The sequence below is a fragment of the Pleurodeles waltl genome, chromosome 7 (genome assembly GCF_031143425.1).
Source record: "Pleurodeles waltl isolate 20211129_DDA chromosome 7, aPleWal1.hap1.20221129, whole genome shotgun sequence".
Lineage (NCBI taxonomy): Eukaryota > Metazoa > Chordata > Amphibia > Caudata > Salamandridae > Pleurodeles > Pleurodeles waltl.
The window spans coordinates 865,068,958-865,088,045 of record NC_090446.1 but is presented as its reverse complement, the minus strand read 5'-3'; the positions used below and the strand labels follow the sequence as shown (position 1 = coordinate 865,088,045).

Below are 19,088 nucleotides of genomic sequence, written 5' to 3'. Positions count from 1 at the left end.
AAACTTGTCTGTTAGTGGCAGGCTGGCACAGACCGGTCAGCCTTACACTAAAGGGTTTGGTGAAATACAGGAGCCATCTTTAAGATGCTCTATGTCTGCATTTTTCCATAAATACAACACTGGCATCAGTGTGGGTTTATTGAGCTGAGAAGTTTGATACCAAACTTCCCAGTCTTCAGTAAAGACATCATTGAGTTGTGGAGTTTATAATGACAAACTCCTAGCCCATTAACTCACTATGGCCACACTGCCCTGACAATGTCTAAGAATGGACTTCGACACTGTAGGGGCATATTGCTCATGCAACTATGCCCTCATGCGGCTAAGGCCTGCTAGAGGGGTGACTTACCTATGCCACAGGCAGTGTTTTGTGGGCATGGCACCCAGGGAGGGATGCTGTGTCGACTTTATCTTTCCTCCGCCCATCAGCAAACACAAGCTGCAACGCCAGTGTGAATGTGCTTTTGGTGAGGGGTCCCTTAGGGTGGCACAAAACATGCTGCAGCCCTTAGACGCCCTCCCTGGCAACAGGGCCCTTGGTACCACTGGTACCTTTTACAAGGGAGTTTGTTGTGTGCCATGGTTGTGCCAGTCGTGGAAGCAGAGGTACAGTTTAGGGAAAGAACACAGGTGCTGGGGCCTGGTTAGCAGGATCCCAGCACACAGTCTGTTAATGTAGCATCTGATATCAGCAAAAAGTGTGTGTGAGGGGGGGGCCATGCCAAAATGGGAACTTTCCTACACCAGTTCATCTGGATTTAAAGAAGGAGATCAAAGTGGGAAATTTCTAGATCTAACTGAGTGTGGTTGTAATCCCAAGTTAGAACAGACATTTTTTCTAGGTAGCCAAACTGGGCTTTTGTCTTCGTTTTTTCTTTATTTGGCAACATTGCAAACCATGTTGAAATGGAGAAGTGAAAATCTCAGAGTGTTCTTTTTAATGTGCTATTTTAGCACCCAGTTGAATTGTAAATCTGTCAGACGTGGAAAGGTATAGTCAAATTGCATTGATTCCCTACCAATAAGATCCTCTGCAAAGGCATTTTGACACATAGGGTGGCCGTTGCTGCCATAGACATGTCTTTAGAGCCTCACGCTGGAGTGACTAGTTTTCGGGAGACAGTAGCCTTGCTCCACCTTGGCTCCATGCAGTCGAAATGTGTAACTAACGTGGCCTGCTCTCCAGACTGGCATGGGTATAGTGGTAGTGGATAGGAATAGTGGAGCAGGAAGTTACACCGGTGATAGCTCATCTGTTTTGTCATGGGTCTTTACCTTCTCTGTAAGCCTTTTCCTCCTGCATTGTCAAAGAACGATGAACTACACATAGTTCTTTTTCTCATGCACTAGTGCCCTTGTGTGCGTCTGGGCATGGGTTTTGGAGAAAATGTGTACTCTTTCCCTTGGTTTATAAAATTGGTCCATGCTTGGTGTCTACAGGCAATCCACCTCCTCTGTGCTGTAGAATCGGGCCTGTGTGTATACCAGCAGAGGTTACCTGTTTGCCATAGTTTTGGGCTCTTCAATCAATTCATGGGTAGCCACATTTTTCTCCTTTGAGCATAGAGCTCTTTGTGTTATTTGTGCTGTGCTTATTTCCTGTGGGGGGATATTGAGGACGTTTTGTATGTTGTTGGCACACCAAACCTCATTCTGGGTGATTGTATTGTTTTATTGATTAATTTATTAGTATGCTTGTAACTACTAAGTACCCATTGATGTTCTCGGAATAAGTACTACTTGGGTATATATGAGGTTTAATACATCCCATTGTTGGAGAACCATAGTCACACGACTAGGGGTAGGGCATGCTGAGGTCCCTCGCCATTTACTATCCACCAAAGATGACAAATCCTTAGAAAATAACTTTGTTCTGATAGCCAGTAATGAAGAAGGCATGTCATTTTAAGGTGTCTGAACACCAAAGACTTTGAGGACCATCAGAGTACAGATTGGTAGTAATTGTATTGGTTTGTTGAGGGGATGGATGGCGGTGAAATGACTGAGGTGATAACTTATGGATGGAGGTAATTTGGTTAGTCTGACTGTAAGAAACTGAAGCCTTTTGTTCCCTGCCGTCTGCTACTTCAGAATTGGAACCAGGGATAGATGAACTGTAGCAGCCTAGCATGGCCCCCTGCTGCTTGCCGCACATAGGTTCTCTTCTGGTTAAAGTGGGTGCTTCTGTTGTCAGGGCCCTCTGTTGCTGTGGTAGAGGAAGCTACTGCATGGCTGATTAGCTATGATTGTTAAGTTAAATTGTCACTGCATACTCTTCCTTTGTTGTGAAAAAGGGTTGCTAGTCTATACTGTGCTTTGTAGTTTCCCCATTGCACTGCTATTGAGTTATTCCGACCTCCTGATTCTGAAACATTTTGTAATTGAGACTTTTATTAAAAAGTGAAACCTTTTATTAGCACTCAGCATTCATATGGGCCTTTGTTTGTCAACAAGGAGAAATAAAAGGGAGCAAGCATTTACATGGGTCCAATTTCATGAAAAATCATTAATGACTTTTAGTACAGTCAATGAAGTGAATTTGAGTTAAAGGTTTTTATTTTCACATTCTTTTTAAGATTTCATTTTAATTCAGCAAGAATTATTCTTTTCAGTGTCAACATTAAAGTTAATGTAATTCAATAATTGAATTGATTATAAGATAGAATACAGTATTTGTTATAGTAAGTTAATAATATTAGAACATGCGTGTTCCATAAAGGAAATTCCCTAATCTAAATTATAGTGGAATAAGGTAGAAAAAGATGTCAGTTCATTTGCTCTTGAAGGGTCCTGATGAGAGAATCATTGAGAAGCATAAAGCCTTTGCATATTAAGCTGGAAAGCATTCTCAGCCATAAGTCAGCAGACATCAGAGAAACAAGATTAGCAGCCTCTCATGTTCAGAGATATAAGAAACTCACAGTAGAGTTTTCAGTCAGAGTTCGTGAAGGAATCTGACTGTTAATCTAGAACAGTCAGGGCCTGGTAGCCTAATATAAACACACAGTATTCTAAGTGGCAACATTAATGTCCTTTGTCTCTTGCATCATCCAGTAGGATTTCAGTAAACTCCTGAGACTCCCCATTTTATCAAAGTCATACAGTGCCCCATAGACTTTAGACCTTGAAAAGATATATTGTTCACATTTTGCGATCTACACTGTTCTTCTCATGTATCATTCTTCCTTTTGTCTTCTGTCCTCCCGGTGAGCACCTATCAGTTGTTTAATGCAAAAGAAATGCCTATTCACTAACAGAAGGCTTCTGGAAAGTTACAACATCTGCTGCAAAAGAGAAAAACATCTCATGGGAAATAATTCAGCGCGAAAACAGGCCTTTGAATGTTAATGCATTATTTTCAGTTAACATAGCATTGACAGTTAGGCTAACGTAAATCAGCCCTTGTTTACTTAACTTTCAGGACTATAACATTTAAGTATTAGTACCTACCAAAAAAATTTCGTGCCAGCATTCAACAGAAAGTTTTTCTCTCTAGCTCCCCACGTTGACAAGGACGTTACAATAGCAAGGTTCTACACGTGATCCCGTCTTCCGTCATCAGAGCCATAAGAAGTCCTCGCTGGCGTGCTGATGTCAGTTCCCTTTTTTCCACATTCGATGCATAGCTGTTTTTCCTACCTCTCAGTGTTGGTTACACTGTTTCGAGGGAATTGAGGTTTTGTTCTCTCGATAGGCGACAATGTCTTCACCTAAGAAGTCAGGTTTCAAATCTTGTCGGGAATGCGGAGACCAGATATTGGTTACTGATCCGCATGAAGATTGTCTATGATGCCTTAGATCTGATCATGATGTCGGGGCTGTGCTTCGTGTCAGAGTATGCATTCTAAGGCTCTGAAGGAGAGAGAAGTGAAATTATTCTTGGCCAAGGTGAAGAAAGACAAGCGAGGCTGTCGCAGATCCCAACCACAGGGGAAGTCGCTGTCTTTTCGGTCTTCAAGGTCTTATAACAAGAGACGATGTCATGGTTCCCGGAGTCGGTCTTCTATTTCCTCCTCGGAAGTCACCTTAAGTTTCCCTGGCGCCTTCCTTAGTGGAGATCCCGGTGTCACCTACGGCTCGGGTGGCGCAGTTTTCACTGGTGGCTCCACCGGATCAGGAGACTGAAGCGATCATGCCGACATCAGGAACTGCTCGACCTCCTCAACAGGAGCAGGAGTATCCTACTTTCCCAGCTCCTGGGACTGACCTGACGAGCTTCTTAAATGCTATGCATTTTGAACAGGGCAATGACTCCCTCTGGTGCGCCGGCTGGCCCCAAAGGTCCATTGTCCTTCTCCTTTGAAGGTTTCCTAGCGCCGTATAGGCAGGCTCTGATCCTACCCTTCATGCCAACAGCCCTGGTACCCCTGGCCTTCAATGGCACCAAGGAAGGTGACTCCTTTGCCGACTGACTCTCAGCAGGAATCAGTGGCGCCAGCGGTGCCAGTACTGACAACTGAGAGGTCACAACCGACGTCATGTCACTCAACTCCAGCTTGAATGGATTCTTCATCTAGGATACAGGTGCCAACACCAGCTTCACCGGCACCGCAACAGATGTCACCGATGCAGTTATATTCTTTTCCGACACCGCTGCTGGAGTCCAGGTTGAGGTCCCGTACAGAAGCCTTAAGGCTTCTAGAGGAGCAAAAGTATTTAGACTTGCATCAGGATTCTGAGCTGGAAGAAGGTGAAATTCTTGTACCATCCCAGGAATTCAAAGGTATAGGTGTGGCAAGTGGTTTAGACACTTCCCCAGAGTGGGAGTTATCTCCACGGGGCATACCTCCACCTGAGGTTACAACTTACCATGCGGTAATAAGAAAGGCAGCTGAAATGTTGGACTTGCCTCTTCTGTCAGCAGAGTTGAAAATAAATGTACTAACGGAAGTCCTTCATTCTTCGATGTCCACTTCAGAGCCTTTATTACCATTCAATGAGGACCTGGCTGAGCCAGTGTTGGATGTGTGATAGAAGCCTGTGTCAGGTCCAGTGGTGTTGAGATCTGTTGCCAGGAGGTATAAAATGGATCCAGGAGATCCTGGGTTTTTAAGTCAACATCCAACACTAGAGAGCTTGGTGGTCCAGGCTTCTTGTTCTACTAGATCAGCCCCTTGTTCCTTTCCAACGACTCCTGCGGATAGGGAATCAAAAAAGAATGGGACAATCTTCTAAGAAGATTTTTTCTTCTTTTAGCATGGCCTTGAAATCAGTGAATGCTGCACGTCTTTTAGGCAGATATATCCATGCTTTGATGGATTCAGCCAGGGATGTCACTTTTTCAAGTTACGCAAGGTCCTCAAGGCCATTTTACTGAACTTTTAAATGACAGTCGAACTGCAGCAAAGCAGGTGATACAATCAGGCCTTGTTGTGGTGGATTTGGTGGGCAGGGCCATGGGGACTTCAATTGCTACTAGGTGACACACCTGATTGAGGGGCTCTGGGTTTTTTCCCCAGACGTACAGTCCACCATTATGGATTTGCCCTTTGACGGATCCAGACTGCTTGGGGCCAAAGCAGATTCGGCCTTAGAAAGATTTAAAGAAAGTAAGGCAACATCATTGGGTCAGTAGTCCCTCTCAATGAGCTACAGAACACTGCGTAGGATGAGGGGGTTTGGCCGGAGCTCCTCTTTTCGAGGGAGGCAGCATTTTCAGCAACTGCAATCAGCTGATCCCCTGTACAGATCCTATAGAAGACGTGGCAGAGCTAAACAACGAGAGGCAGCCCATCAGCCTTCTTTCTCCTCTTCTACCTCCTCTGCTAATCTTTCAGAGAAGCAGCCCTGGTTCCGTCATCTTAAGCGAGCACTCTCTACCTGTGGGAGGAAGGTTGATTCATTTTTTGCAAGAATGGAAGTCCATAACAACGGACAGTTGGGTATGGAGCATTGTGGAAAATGGATATGCCCTTCCCTTCCGAGATTTTCCCGCTCCCCTTCTTGCCCAACAGAGTTTTTCGTTTAGAAGAACTTCTACTGCTGCTAGAGCAGGACGTGCAAATTCTGTTAAAAGGCGCAGTAAAGTTTGTTCCGGAGCTGGAAAGGGGTCAGGGGTGTTGTTCAAGATATTTCCTCATACCCAAGAAGGACAGTCATTTATGGCCTATCTTAGACCTTAGGATTTTGAATTTCTTCCTTAAACAGGAAAAATTCAAAATGCTGTCCTTAGCTCAGGTGCTTCTTGCGCTGGACTAAGAAGACTGGATGGTTTCCATAGACTTACAGGGTGCGTATTTTCACATTCCCATTCTGCAGTCGCACAGTAAGTATCTCTGGTTCATGGTAGGGTCGCAACGCAAACAGTTTGCGGTCCTTATGTTCTGTCTTACTTCCGCACCTCGAGTCTTCACGAAGGTGATGGCAGTGGTTGTAGCACATCTCAGAGGGTGGGCACTACCAGTGTGCTCTTACCTGGACGATTAATTGCTCAAAGCCAACTCTCTGGAGTTGGTGTTGTATCACTTGCATTTGACATCTCAACTGTTGTTCAATCTGGGGTTTTCCATCAACGTACCCAAATCTCACCTAGGACTCTCTCAGTGCACCCTGTTCATAGGGGCAGTATTGGACACCCCAGTAAATCGTGCCAACCCTCCTCCTCAAAGGATTCAAGATATTCAGGCTATGATTCTGATATTTCAGAGTGGAGCGCTTGTTCCAGGCCTAAAGGTCTTACGTCTGCTCATTCTGTTTGCTTTCTCCATTCTGTTGGTCACTCATGCATGCTGGCACATGAGGGCCCTACAGTGGTTCCTCTGCTGGCAGTGGTTTCAACACAAGGGGATCTCAGAGAGTCAGTCAAGATCTCTGGAGACACTGCAGCTGATCTCCGATGGTGTGTTGTGGATGTCAGTCTATCACAAGGAAAGCCATTTTGTCCTCAACCCCCATTGGCTACAGTGATCACAGACACCTCGGTTCAGGTCTTGACAGACAACACTACTGCAATGCGGTACCTCAAACATGGAGGAGTAGTGTCATATTTTCTTTGCAAAGAAGCTTTGTGACTCTGGTCCTGAGCTCAGGACCATTGGATTTGTATTGTGGCAACCACTTGGAGTTCTGAACCTATGTGTGGACAGTCTCAGCTGGCATTTCTCAGGCGACCATGAGTGGCGTCTCCATCCGGAGATGGTACTTCACCTCTTTAGGTTATGAGGGACACCTCAGATAGACCTGTTTGACACTCACAAGAGCACGCACTGCCCGTTGTTCTTCAGCCTCCAGTATCTAATGCTGGGAGCATTGGGGGGGGCATTTCAGTTGAGTTGGAGCTCCCAGGTACTTTACGCTCCCCCCCCCACCCCACCCCTGCATACCCTTGATTCCTCGAGTCCTGAGGATAATTCGCCAGGACTAGGCCCAAGTCATATTATTAGCACAGGATTGGCCTCAAAGTGTGTGGTACATATATCTTCTTCAGCTGTCACTGTGCCCTCTACTCAGTCGCCCTCACACAAAAGACTTCCTCTCACAGTCGCAGGGGCAGCTTCTACACCCCCACCTCCAGAGCTTGCACCTACATGCCTGGAGAGTGAACAGGGCAACCTGAGGTTCTTTTTCTCTCCCCCCTGAAGATGTGGATGTTTTTTTTTATTGGCCAGGCTACACTCCACCAAGATGGTATATGCTGGTGGATGGGATAAATTTGTAAAATGGTGCTCTGCAAAGGATGTTGATCCTTTAAAAGCCTGATTATCGAATGTCTTGCAGTTTGCACTTTCCCTGGCGCAACAGGGTTTTGCAGTAGCGACAGTGAAGGGCTATTTGTCTGCACTGTCGGCATTTATTTGCTTAACCGATCAACCTTCCCTGTTTAAGTCTCCCCCTACTCCGTTAGTTATGCCCCAGTGGGACCTTAATTTAGTTTTTACGTTTCTTATGGGTGCTCTGTGTGCCAGTGCATAGCTGTCCGTTAAGATTTCTTACTTTTCAATTGGTATTTCTTGTAGCCATCACGACGGCTAGACATGTTAGTGAGTTACAGTCTTTAAGTATTAAAGCCCCGTTTACTTCCTTTTATGCGAATAAGGTGGTTTTGAGAATCTGATCTGCTTTCCTAGCGAAGGTGGCGACTCCTTTCTGTAGGAAGCTGGCCTGGTGTGTGGTAGACACCTATTAGTGAATGAAGACAGTGTGTAGGAAGCCAGGGCTTTCTAGAGGTAGCTGAGGGATTAGCAGCCAAGACTTATCCAGGAGACATGCAAAGCTTATGCAATACCACAATAGTCACATAGTAACATATTACACATGAAAGGAACCACACATTGTTACCAAAATAAAAGGTACTTTATTCCAGTAACATTACACTAGATAACTTATAGGCAGTCCCCCTAACCGGAGGTAAGTATACTATATATATATAAACACAGAATAGCAATCAGAAAAGAGCATTGAAAACAACAAGCATTGGCAAGAATTGTAGAAAATAGTTAGGGCCCTGGGGGACGACTAAACCAAATACTAAAATAGTGGAATGCGAAGGGAAGTCCCCCACCCAAGGGTATGGAGTAGTTAGAAGGGAGCTCAGAGAACTCAGGACCCCAAAAGGTGAGTACCTTAGTGACCCCCAGCTACCAGGAGAGCTGAGGTAAGTACCTGGTTTTCCCAAGGACTAACAAGAGGACTTAGAATATGGATTGTGCAAGAACAGGACCAGATCAGAGGAACCAAAGATGGATTCTGGAAGAAGAGGACCTGCAAAAGAAGGGAACAGAGTCCAGTCCACGATGGAGTGTCCAGTCGGGGCAAGAGCCACCATCCACCCTTCTTTGGATGAAGATCCGGGTCGACGGGGAAGGAGAAGACCCGCTGCGGAGCCCAGGAGCTGCAGAGGAGTCCCTGGAGTGTTGCAGATGGTGAGTGGTTAGGAGAACCACCAACAAGCCTTGGCAAATTCAAGAGGAGGCAAAAGAAGAGTTGCCAGGCTGAAGAGGAACAGCAAGGTCCAGTGGGCTCAGCCCTTGGAGGGTATTCCGGGCTGACCCTCAGCAGTCGGGAGAGTCAGCAGAAGCTGTTGCAGCCCCCACAGGCAACCTACTGGCTGAGGGCACAGTAAGTTGTGGTGAGGCTCAATCAGCAACACATTTGGAGAGGAGTCCCACGTACCATATTCTAGGGACTTATAAGGGGACACAAGTATGCCAATTGTGGAATGTACAAAGGTCCTAGGTAACCAAATTTGGAGGGAGAGAGCACAATCACTGGGGTCCTGGTTAGCAGGATCCCAGTGAAGACAGTCTAAGCACAAAGCAAAAAGTGGGCATAACCTTGCCAAAAAAGAGGGAATTTTCCTACACTTTCCCCTAGGACAATCTATTACCCTTCCTACTTTCTGTCCTTTTCATCCTTCTAAGGAGGAAGAAAGGCTGCATTGTTTGGACCCAAAAAGAGCTTTGAGTTTCTACATTGATAGAGCACGTGCCTCGAAATCACATCCTTAACACTTTAATGATTGATTGATTAGTGCAAGCTATGATTGTATATATTTTTAAAATCCCCTTCTTGTATAATCTATATCCTCCCCCAAATGCAGTGAATATCATTAAGGTGACTAAGTGAAGACTTCAAGTGAAGAGATGCTAATGAAATCTCATCCCTTTAATTCTATCGTCCATTTCCACTGCCTTGTCACATAATGTGGTTTCCTTATTAACCTTCCTTTTTCAGTGGTTCATTAAATTGGCTTTGTCACATATCTTGATCTGTTTAGTGAGCTCGTTATTCTCTCTGCTCTTTCCCCTGTTCAAAAGGAGGACACGTGCCTTGCCTGCCATGATTATTGGTTTAGGTATACGGAAAGATGTTCTGTTTGTCAAAATATGCAGGGTTTTTTTTTTTTTTTTTTTTTTTTTTTTTTTTTTTTACAGGAAGCTGCAAGGCCCAATAGTCAATTTTGCAAATCCAGTGTTCCTATTCTGACGTCTTAGAACCCTCTGTTCTGCTGTCAAAAGGTGACTAGTTCCACCTTATTCCACATGAGCCCACTTAATCACCTCTCTAGCTTCCTTATCCCCTCCTTCTATGACCAGAATTCCCATATTTTGCACTACACATCGAACAACGTCACGAGGGAGTAAGGAGTATAATTCTTAAAATAAACTGCGTTTATTCCATTATCCCGTGTAAGGATGATTATTATTGGATTTTAGGAAATGGAACGATCATAGTGGGTTTTCCACAGTTCTGTTTCCTTTAGTTGTGGTCACAGTACACCAGAGGGAAGTGGAACAACTTGTGCGATCCATTGTTAACCTTCTTAAGCTGTCAGGAGGGGCACTGTCAATTTATAATGTCAGAGTGAACGTGGGGCAATAAATAGAATGTGGGTCAATGGATAAATACCCTGCTTGGCTCTTTAACGATGACTGCTATCTTTATAAATCTTGTCAAGAAGTGGCCGGAAACTTCAGACTTGCGGGGGTGGTGAGGCAGTTTGGGGGGGGGGGGGGTTGGAGGGAGGGGCTGTTGTAACTTTTGTTTTTGGAAGGGACATCTGAACCTGGTTTTATTGTTCTGACACTTCGTGTGATCTCCTTTATTGTAGGTGAATATCTCCAGGCAAGATCTTGTAGAAGAGATCAAGAGGAGGACCCCCTCCGTGTGCTAGACACCGAACGAGTCTTTTATTCCACAGTGGAAGAAGAAACCATGTGGGCTGGAAGAGAAGCCTTCGAAGAAATCCTTTGCAGATATTATATTTTCAGAGTTCACTTCAGTGACCACCAGATCACGATTGTATTGCGAAGCAAATGTTTACAGGGGATTTTAATGATGGTTGCTCCTGGCTAGAAAACGGTATATTGGAGGGGGAATGGACACCTGTTCTATTCCTGAGGCCATTTGCAGGGCTCTGGTGACTCAGCTCCTTTCCATGGGAGAGCGATGCAGATTGGCTTAAGAGTAAATGGGGGCATGTCTTCCACACACCGAGCCCTAGAAATCTCCTGGTGATGCGCCAAGACTATCTGTCGGCCCTGACGCGTGGCAGACCCTACCCCATCCTTTCTGTCCTTTCAAAGCCACCAGCCTATGGAGAATAGCCGTCTCCATTTCCTTGTAGACCAGTCCTCCTCTGAGATTTAGAGTGTTCAGGTACGTAGGGCCACTTGCTTCACAATATACTTCACCCAGTTATTACTTTGATCCGTTTGGTTTATCTACCAATTGGTAGTATTTCTCAAGAGCATGCGCTCCCACCTTTCATTTCATTTATTGATCCAATAAATTGCCAGAAATGTTTAAGCAAGGGAAGTATTTTTTAGTCTCCACAATCAATGTGTACATGTCGATGGGGGGAAAAACAAATAAAATGATTACTTCTATTGGATGAGTGTTCGGGCAGTATCTTTACGTGAACCTCCAGAGTGGACAAACTGGATTTTGTTTTTGTTTCCTGACATAGTCCATCACTGGTGCCAAGAGTTGCCAAATGATGTCGAGAGGAGAACTGCGTCGACGCGGAAGGCTCGTGTAGTATCTGTATTTTTCCCCAGTGGTTCCCAACTTTTTGACTTCTGTGGACCCCCACTTTATCATTACTGGAACCCGGAGTGCCCCTTCCCCCCCCACTAAGTCATTACTGAAATCTGTGGACCTAATCTGTTAAGGTTATTTAATTTTCTAAGCAGCCGCAGAACCTCTGAGGAGGCTTTGCGGAACCTCAACGGTCCCTGGACCACAGGTTGGAAACCACTGTAATAGACCGCTTGGAGTTCTCGTGGTCCCGCTGCTGCAGCAAACAAGCACTGGCACAGCCAAAGGTCTTGCCTATACAAGAGTTATTGGCTTGGCAATGTGTTTTTGCCATGTTGTACATCAGTATGGCTAAAAGTTAGTGGCGTGAGTGTTGTGGCGTGGGGGAGTAGTGTTGTACAGTGGATTTGTTGGAGTATAGTGTCGTAGAGTGGAGTTGTGGGAGTAGAGTGCAGAGTTGAGTAGAGGGGAGTAGAGTTCTGTGGTTCAGTGTCAGAGTGAAGTGGAGTGAATTGGAGTGGAACGAAGTAGTGGACTGCATTGGATTGCAGTTGGGCAGGGTGGATTGGATTGGGGGTTGACGGGTGGATTGAGTGGACTGGGGTGGATTGTAATGGGGTGAGATGGAGTGGACTAGGGTGGGTTAGATTAGATGGGGTGGGTGGATTGAATTGGAGTGATAGGACTGGGTGGAGTGGGGTGAATTTGAGTAGGGTGAATGAAGTGGGTGGGTTAGATTGAACTGAAGTGGGATGGGTTGGATTTACTGGAGTGGTGTGGCTTGGATTAGAAAGGAGTGGGGTGGATTGGATTGGGATAGAGTGAGGTGTATTGGAGTGGGGTAGATCACAGTGGGGTGGATTGGAATGGGGCAGATTGAAATGGAATGGGGCGTAGTGAGGTGGGACGTATTGGGGTGGATTGGATTTGGGTAGGTTGGAAAGGGGTGAGATGGACTGAGTGGGATGGACTGGATTGTATTGGAGTGGACTGGATTTGTGTGATGTGGTTTGGAGTGGGGTGAATTGGATTGGAGGGGGGGCTTTTTAGAGTGAGGTGGGGTGGATTGGAGTGGTGTCGGGTGGATTTGATTGGAGTGGGATGGATTAAGGTGGACTGGATTGGGGTGAATTACGATGGATTGGAGTAGGGTGGATAGGGTTGCAGTGGATTGGAGTGAGGTGGAGTGGATTGGAGTGGGTTGGATTGGACTGGGGTGAAGAGTGGATTGGGGTGGGACAGGGTAGATTGGTGTGGGGTGAATTTGATTTAGTGGGGTGGATTGGAGTGTAGTGGATTGGGCTGGAGTGGGGTGTATTGGAGAAGGGTGGATTGGATTGAAGAGGGGTAGACTTTTTGGAGTGGGCTGGATTTGAGGGGCCTCTTTTTGGAGTGGGGTGATTTGGAGTGGTGTTGGGTGGATTGTACTGAGTGGGTTGGATTACGGTAGTTTGGCATGGGGTGGATTTGACCGAAGTGGCTTGGATTAAGGTGGATTGGATTGGGATGGATTAAGGTTAAGTGGTTTGAAGTGGGCTGGATTAGAGTGGGTGGATTGGGTTGTGGTGGATTGGATTCGAACTGAAGTGGGTCGGTTGGATTGGAATGGGTTGAGTTGGATTAGAATGGTGTGGGGTGGAGTAGGATGAGTGTATTGGACTAGTGTGGGATGTAGAGGGGTGGATTGGAATCGATGCCTCATCAGGGGTAGGAAGCGCTATATAAATAATATTACAATACAATTAGAGTGGGGCAGATTGGATTATAGTAGGGCAGATTGTTTTGGATTGGTGTAAGGCAGATTGTTTTGGACCGGAGTGGGGCAGATTGTTTTGGACTGGAGTGGGGCAGATTGTTTTGGACTGGAGTGGGGCAGATTGTTTTGGATTGGGTTGGGGCAGAATGTTTTGGATTGGGTTGGGGCAGAATGTTTTGGACTGGAGTGGAGCAGATTGTTTTGAATTGGAAAAGGGTAGATCCAATCCAAAACAATTTGTCCTGTTCTATGTTTCTTTCCTTTTATCACCATAAGTGGGGAGGGTATGCCCAGACGTGGGCCCGTGCTCACTTTGCAACTGGATTCAACCTTGCAGGGCTGATGAGGGGTGATACCCGGAAACTGGTCCCAGGATGCTTGTTTCCGGTCCAGGGAGGACCTGCCCTGGTAGTTTGGGCAGGACTGTTCGCACAGGGAGCATAGTCAAGACTGGTTTTCATATGGCTGGGTCCAAACTGGGGTGGCGTGGCTGGAAAAAAAACGATGGATTAAACCTAGATCTCTGTGACTGGGGGGTGAATGTTTACATTAGAGTACACTAGAGTGCTGCAGATTGTTTTGGATTGGAGCGGGGCAGATTGGACTGGGGCAGATTGTTTTAGTTTAGAATGGGGTAGATTGTTTTAGATTGGAGTGGGGCAGATTGTACAAGTGGTTCTTTTAGGGAGGAATGTGGACATATTTTCTTTCCACTGTGGAAGGGATGAGATATTTATTTTCTCCCCATCACTCCTGAAATTGTTTAACTGTTTTCTTCTGTTGTACATATCTACATTATTTCATGATGTGATGGTGCTTGATAAAACAGTCTAAAGATATTCAGTGCTTGGAGGGTTAGGCTTCAGTCAGGCTCTAGGATGGTACAGGCTGACATAAAACATCACCCTCATTGGAATATTCCTGTTCCTCATAAGGTCCCAGAGAAGACTTTGGGCCTGATTCTAACTTTGGAGGACGGTGTTAAACCGTCCCAAAAGTGGCGGATATACCACCTACCGTATTACGAGTCCATTATATCCTATGGAACTCGTAATACGGTAGGTGGTATATCCGCCACTTTTGGGACGGTTTAACACCGTCCTCCAAAGTTAGAATCAGGCCCTTTGTGTCCATCTACTGGCACTGGTTCCCAATCTGTGCAGGCACACTCTGGTGTGCTGTGAAAGCTAGCCAGGGGTGCCACAAACACAGTTTGGGAACCACTACATTAGGACACCTTTCAATCAGTTCAGTGTATTGGTATGAAAAAGACCAAGATATGAGTGCACCTTATCCCTTTGTTCCTGGGGAATGAATAAGGAGGTATGCCTGTCGGTATTTATTTGAATTATTGACGTTTTTATTTCAGGATAAACTGATATTCCTAACTGATGTTATGCAGATTATTACAGAAGGTGGCGATCTTACTTCAAAAAATTGAAGAATAACTTGACATGAAAACTTGCAACGTGCTACAATTTATGTTATTTGTTGTGACTGAAATTTATTGAAGTGATGTCAGTTCATTAGAGCCTTTATTGGTGGGCTTGTGAAAAATATTTCAGAGGTCATCTGGTTCCAGTCCTGGGATAACCACTTCAAATCCATTCTAAATAGTTGCTCAGTGTATTTAGTTCAACTCAAGTTAATAAATCTACACATCCAACACAAGGCAGAAGGGATGTACAGAAAATTCATCTGGCGCTGAGACCTGTTTCTTTTAAATAAATCCAGAGCCTGCATACCAGGCTGACTTGCTTTGGCCAATTCTTTATTGTTCTTGAGTCCAGGGTTCTGCCCCAGGCTCCAAAGAAGCATGTGACTTATGTATCAGACCATGCCAAAGGCACTACTTGAACAAATAAAGGTTTTTGTTAAACAAATATTTTATATTTATTTTGTTACATCCATGATTATAATACTTTCATCGCTTCATCCCAATTATTTTCAGGGAGAAATATGGCAGTACTCCCAAGGATGGTTTTACATCAGCCCCACCCGCCCAAAAAAATTTAACATAAGGGGAGCTGGGGTTAACGGCCAAATAAGTCAAGGGGAGCCTTGGTTTTAAAAAGTTTGGGAACCACTGATCAACCGTTATTTCTTTTCCAATTAAGGGTCATTTGCTGAAAAGCTAAAGCTAACATAAGATCTAACAACTTTAAGTTATCATCGTCTGAAGCAATATCATCAGATAAACTGTCTAGAAAGAGCGCAGAGGGAGATAATTGGGTTCGCAAGTGAAAACTTGAGGTGAGCTGATGCCAAACATTACTCCAAAAAGAGCTAGTGGGTGGACATTCAAAAAGGATGTGCAGAAGATCTCCCCTTTGGTTGTCACATGACCAACAATATGAAGTTGAAGATACAGAAAATTTACTTATGGGGGAGGGGGTAAAATAAAGTCTGTGATAAAGAAAAAACAATGATTGTGTAGTAGAAGCTGATCTAGATATGTTATATGATCTATCCCATATCCTATTCCAGAAGGGAATAGTCCAGGTACATCCCAAATCCAATTCCCACCGAGATTCAGTTTTGGATTTAGGTCTTGTCAAAATAGGAGAATGAAAAAGTTTATAGATATTTGATGCCGTAGGAAAAGAGGTAAGAAAGGAAGCCAAAGAAGAAGGCAGCTCCGCAGAAGAAGGGGAATTTTGCAATGAAAATAAAAAATCAAGTACATTAATAAGAAGAAGATACTTAGACATGAAGGAGTTAGGACAGTTAAAAAGAAGTTGGAATTGCGAGAACGGAAGTGGAGTGTCATTGGAAAATAAGTCTTTGACCCATACTATGCCTTTTTGTCTCCAAGATTTCCAAAATAGAGTTTTTTATTGATAGTTAAAAGATGATTATGCCAAAGAGGGGAGTTTAAAAAAGAGGAACAAGTGACAGATGTAGATAAACAATGAGAGCGTAGAAGAGCACAAGTATGTTTAAGAAGCGGGAGGAGATAAGCGAAATATTATAAGAAAAGGACACCACCTCACGAGGAGAAAACGGTAGAAGAAAAGAACATTCAATATCCAGCCGTAAAGGGGTAAACGGAGAACCTGGCAAGGCAATCCATCTAGAAGCTTGACGCAAACCAAAAGATTTATGGTAAAGTCAAAAATCAGGAAAGGTTGGCACACCTTCCTGTTTAGGATGGCGAAGTTGAATAAAAAAGTTGAATAAAAGAAATTTTAGATTTCTTATTGTTCCAAAGAAATTTAGACAATCTTGAATCCAGCTGTTTGAAAAAATTAACAGGAAGAGGGACCTGAACCATAGATAGAATATATAAAATGATAGGAGAAATCATAATTTTGATCGAGTCAAGACGACCCCAAGATAAAAATAAAGGGTTCCATAATAGAAGGGATCTATCTATTTTCTCTAAAGCATCAGAGATATTTAGTTCAATAGACTTTTTAATGGAAGAGATAAATCAAATACCTAAATATTTAATCTTGGACTGGATTCAAGCTAGCCTGGCTGATGAGGGGTGAAACCCCGAAACCGGTCCCAGGATGCTTGTTTCCAGTCCAGGGAAGACCTGGCCTAGCAGTTCGGGCTGGACTGTTCCCATGGGGAACAGGGTCAAGACTGATTTGCATTTGGCTGGGTCTAAACTGGAATGGCATGGGCAGCAAAAAAACGATGGATTTAAGCCCAGATCACTGTACTGGGGGTGAATGTTTGACAATGTTCAACATTCCGTCCATCACTTGTTGTTTTTGCTTTGTCGCCCTAAGTGGGAAGGGTATGCCCAGACGTGGGTCCCGTGCTTCCCATGCCACTGGATTCAAGCTAGCCTGGCTGATGAGGGGTGAAACCCCGAAACCAGTCCCAGGATGCTTGTTTCCAGTCCAGGGAAGACCTGGCCTAGCAGTTTGGGCTGGACTGTTCCCATGGGGAACAGGGTCAAGACTGATTTGCATATGGCTGGTCCTAAACTGGAATGGCATGGGCAGCAAAAAAACGATGGATTTAGGCCCAGATCACTGTACTGGGGGTGAATGTTTGACAGTGTTCAACATTCCGTCCATCACTTGTTGTTTTTGCTTTGTCGCCCTAAGTGGGAAGGGTATGCCCAGACGTGGGTCCCGTGCTTCCCATGCCACTGGATTCAAGCTAGCCTGGCTGATGAGGGGTGAAACCCCGAAACCGGTCCCAGGATGCTTGTTTCCAGTCCAGGGAAGACCTGGCCTAGCAGTTCGGGCTGGGCTGTTCCCATGGGGAACAGGGTCAAGACTGATTTGCATATGGCTGGGTCTAAAAGTATGTCATCTGCATATGCTGTTAGTTTTAAATGTTTCTCACCATATTGGAAGCCCTCAATTTTAATATTATTTCTAATACAGGATAAAAATGGCTCTAAAGCTAAGATAAATAAGAGAGGAGAAAGCGGACAACCTTGACAAACCCCCCCGACTTAATGAAAAATATCTAGAGAATTTCCCATTAACTAAAACCGATGCCATTGGGGAATGATAGGGCAAAGAAATAAACAAAATAAAATGGGACCCTAGGCCATGCCGAGCCAAGGCTTTTAATAGAAAAGACCAGTCTATTCGATCAAATACTTTCTCAGCATCTATGGAAATTGCTGCTAGGGAGCATGAAAGAGTGGATGCTTTAGTAAGTACATAACAAATATTCTAGAATTATCAGAAGCAAAATTAGAAGAATTATTTTATTCTATTTGCTATAACTTTGGACACATTGTGTGAAATGAAGATCTTATTTCCATGCCAGGAAAGTTGTTTTGGGGATTTTGCTGCATTAAGGACTTTCAAGAGATCAGTAAATTCAAGAAAGAAAATAATCACTCCTCTTGGTCTAAATAAAGGAGAGTTCTGAGGACGATGTCTTATACGATGTGCCCTCTGGATGTTCCAAACTGTAGTAGATGGTAAATCCACTAACTGTGGAAAGAATGAAGCAAAAAATGAAATCGGGTCACTTCCTTCAAGACCTTCCAGTAATCCATAAAGGCGAAGATCGTTTCGCCTATTTCTGTTTTCCAAATTCTCAGTAAGTGACTTTAATGTTGTTACTTCCTTCTCCAAAATTTTAATTTTGTTTGTCTCATCCTGCACATCACTAACTCTTTGCTCCAAATCAGAAACTCTCACTTCCATTTGAGACCACTTACTATCTACATTCGGCATCCAAGAGTTGGTTTGTTAAATAAAAGGACGCAGTGCGCGTATTTCATCAAGCACAAGTTCAAGAGAAATCGGTGAAGGAGATTTCACTGGTGAAGGTGGATCCTGTTTAATCTTCTTATGAGGAGTTGAAGAAGTACTCTGAGAAGCTTTAGACGGAGAAGATGACAAAGACATCTTTGGCGCAGTAGAAGATGCTGTAACAAAAGTATCCAGCTTTAAGAATTGTGAGAGTTTATCGGTGGAAGAGGACTGATGTGACAAAGATTTAAGTTTGAAACAAATGATAGCGATGGTAATCATTAATGCACCTCCACAGTGGCACAAATAGAGTATATAGTGGTATGCACAGTAGATAAATATATACATGTGACCACAGCACCCAAGCGCCCGTAGAATTAGTGAGGTATAAAAAAAGTAGAATTCGGTGGTACACATATGATAATGAGTAGTATAGTCCTCTTCTTAGTGTTTCCAGAGATGTTTTATTTGGATCAAAAGTTGTGTACCAATATGTACAGAAAGTAAGCACAGCCAACATGCGTTTCGTCACAAAGTGACTTTTTCAAGGCTGTAAAGAATATATAATATATAAGCACATATCTGATTTACAGCTTACCAGGACTTACTCACAGGTACCTTTTTGCGATCTCTCGCCCCTTTTTTCTGCACCCTGTATGTACTCTTTTCACTGACGG

The 19,088-nt window shown here is 44.3% G+C and overlaps 1 protein-coding gene across 1 annotated transcript in view; it reads left to right on the top strand.

The window, feature by feature from the left end:
* The window catches only part of LOC138245654 (histidine--tRNA ligase, cytoplasmic-like), a 213,916-nt gene extending 202,589 nt beyond the window's left edge, over positions 1 to 11,327 (top strand). The window contains exon 13 of the mRNA XM_069199400.1: positions 10,550 to 11,327. Coding sequence (XP_069055501.1) covers positions 10,550 to 10,612 — 63 coding nt within the window. The 3' untranslated portion in view covers positions 10,613 to 11,327. The remainder of the gene's footprint in view (positions 1 to 10,549) is intronic.
* Positions 11,328 to 19,088: the final 7,761 nt, after the last annotated feature.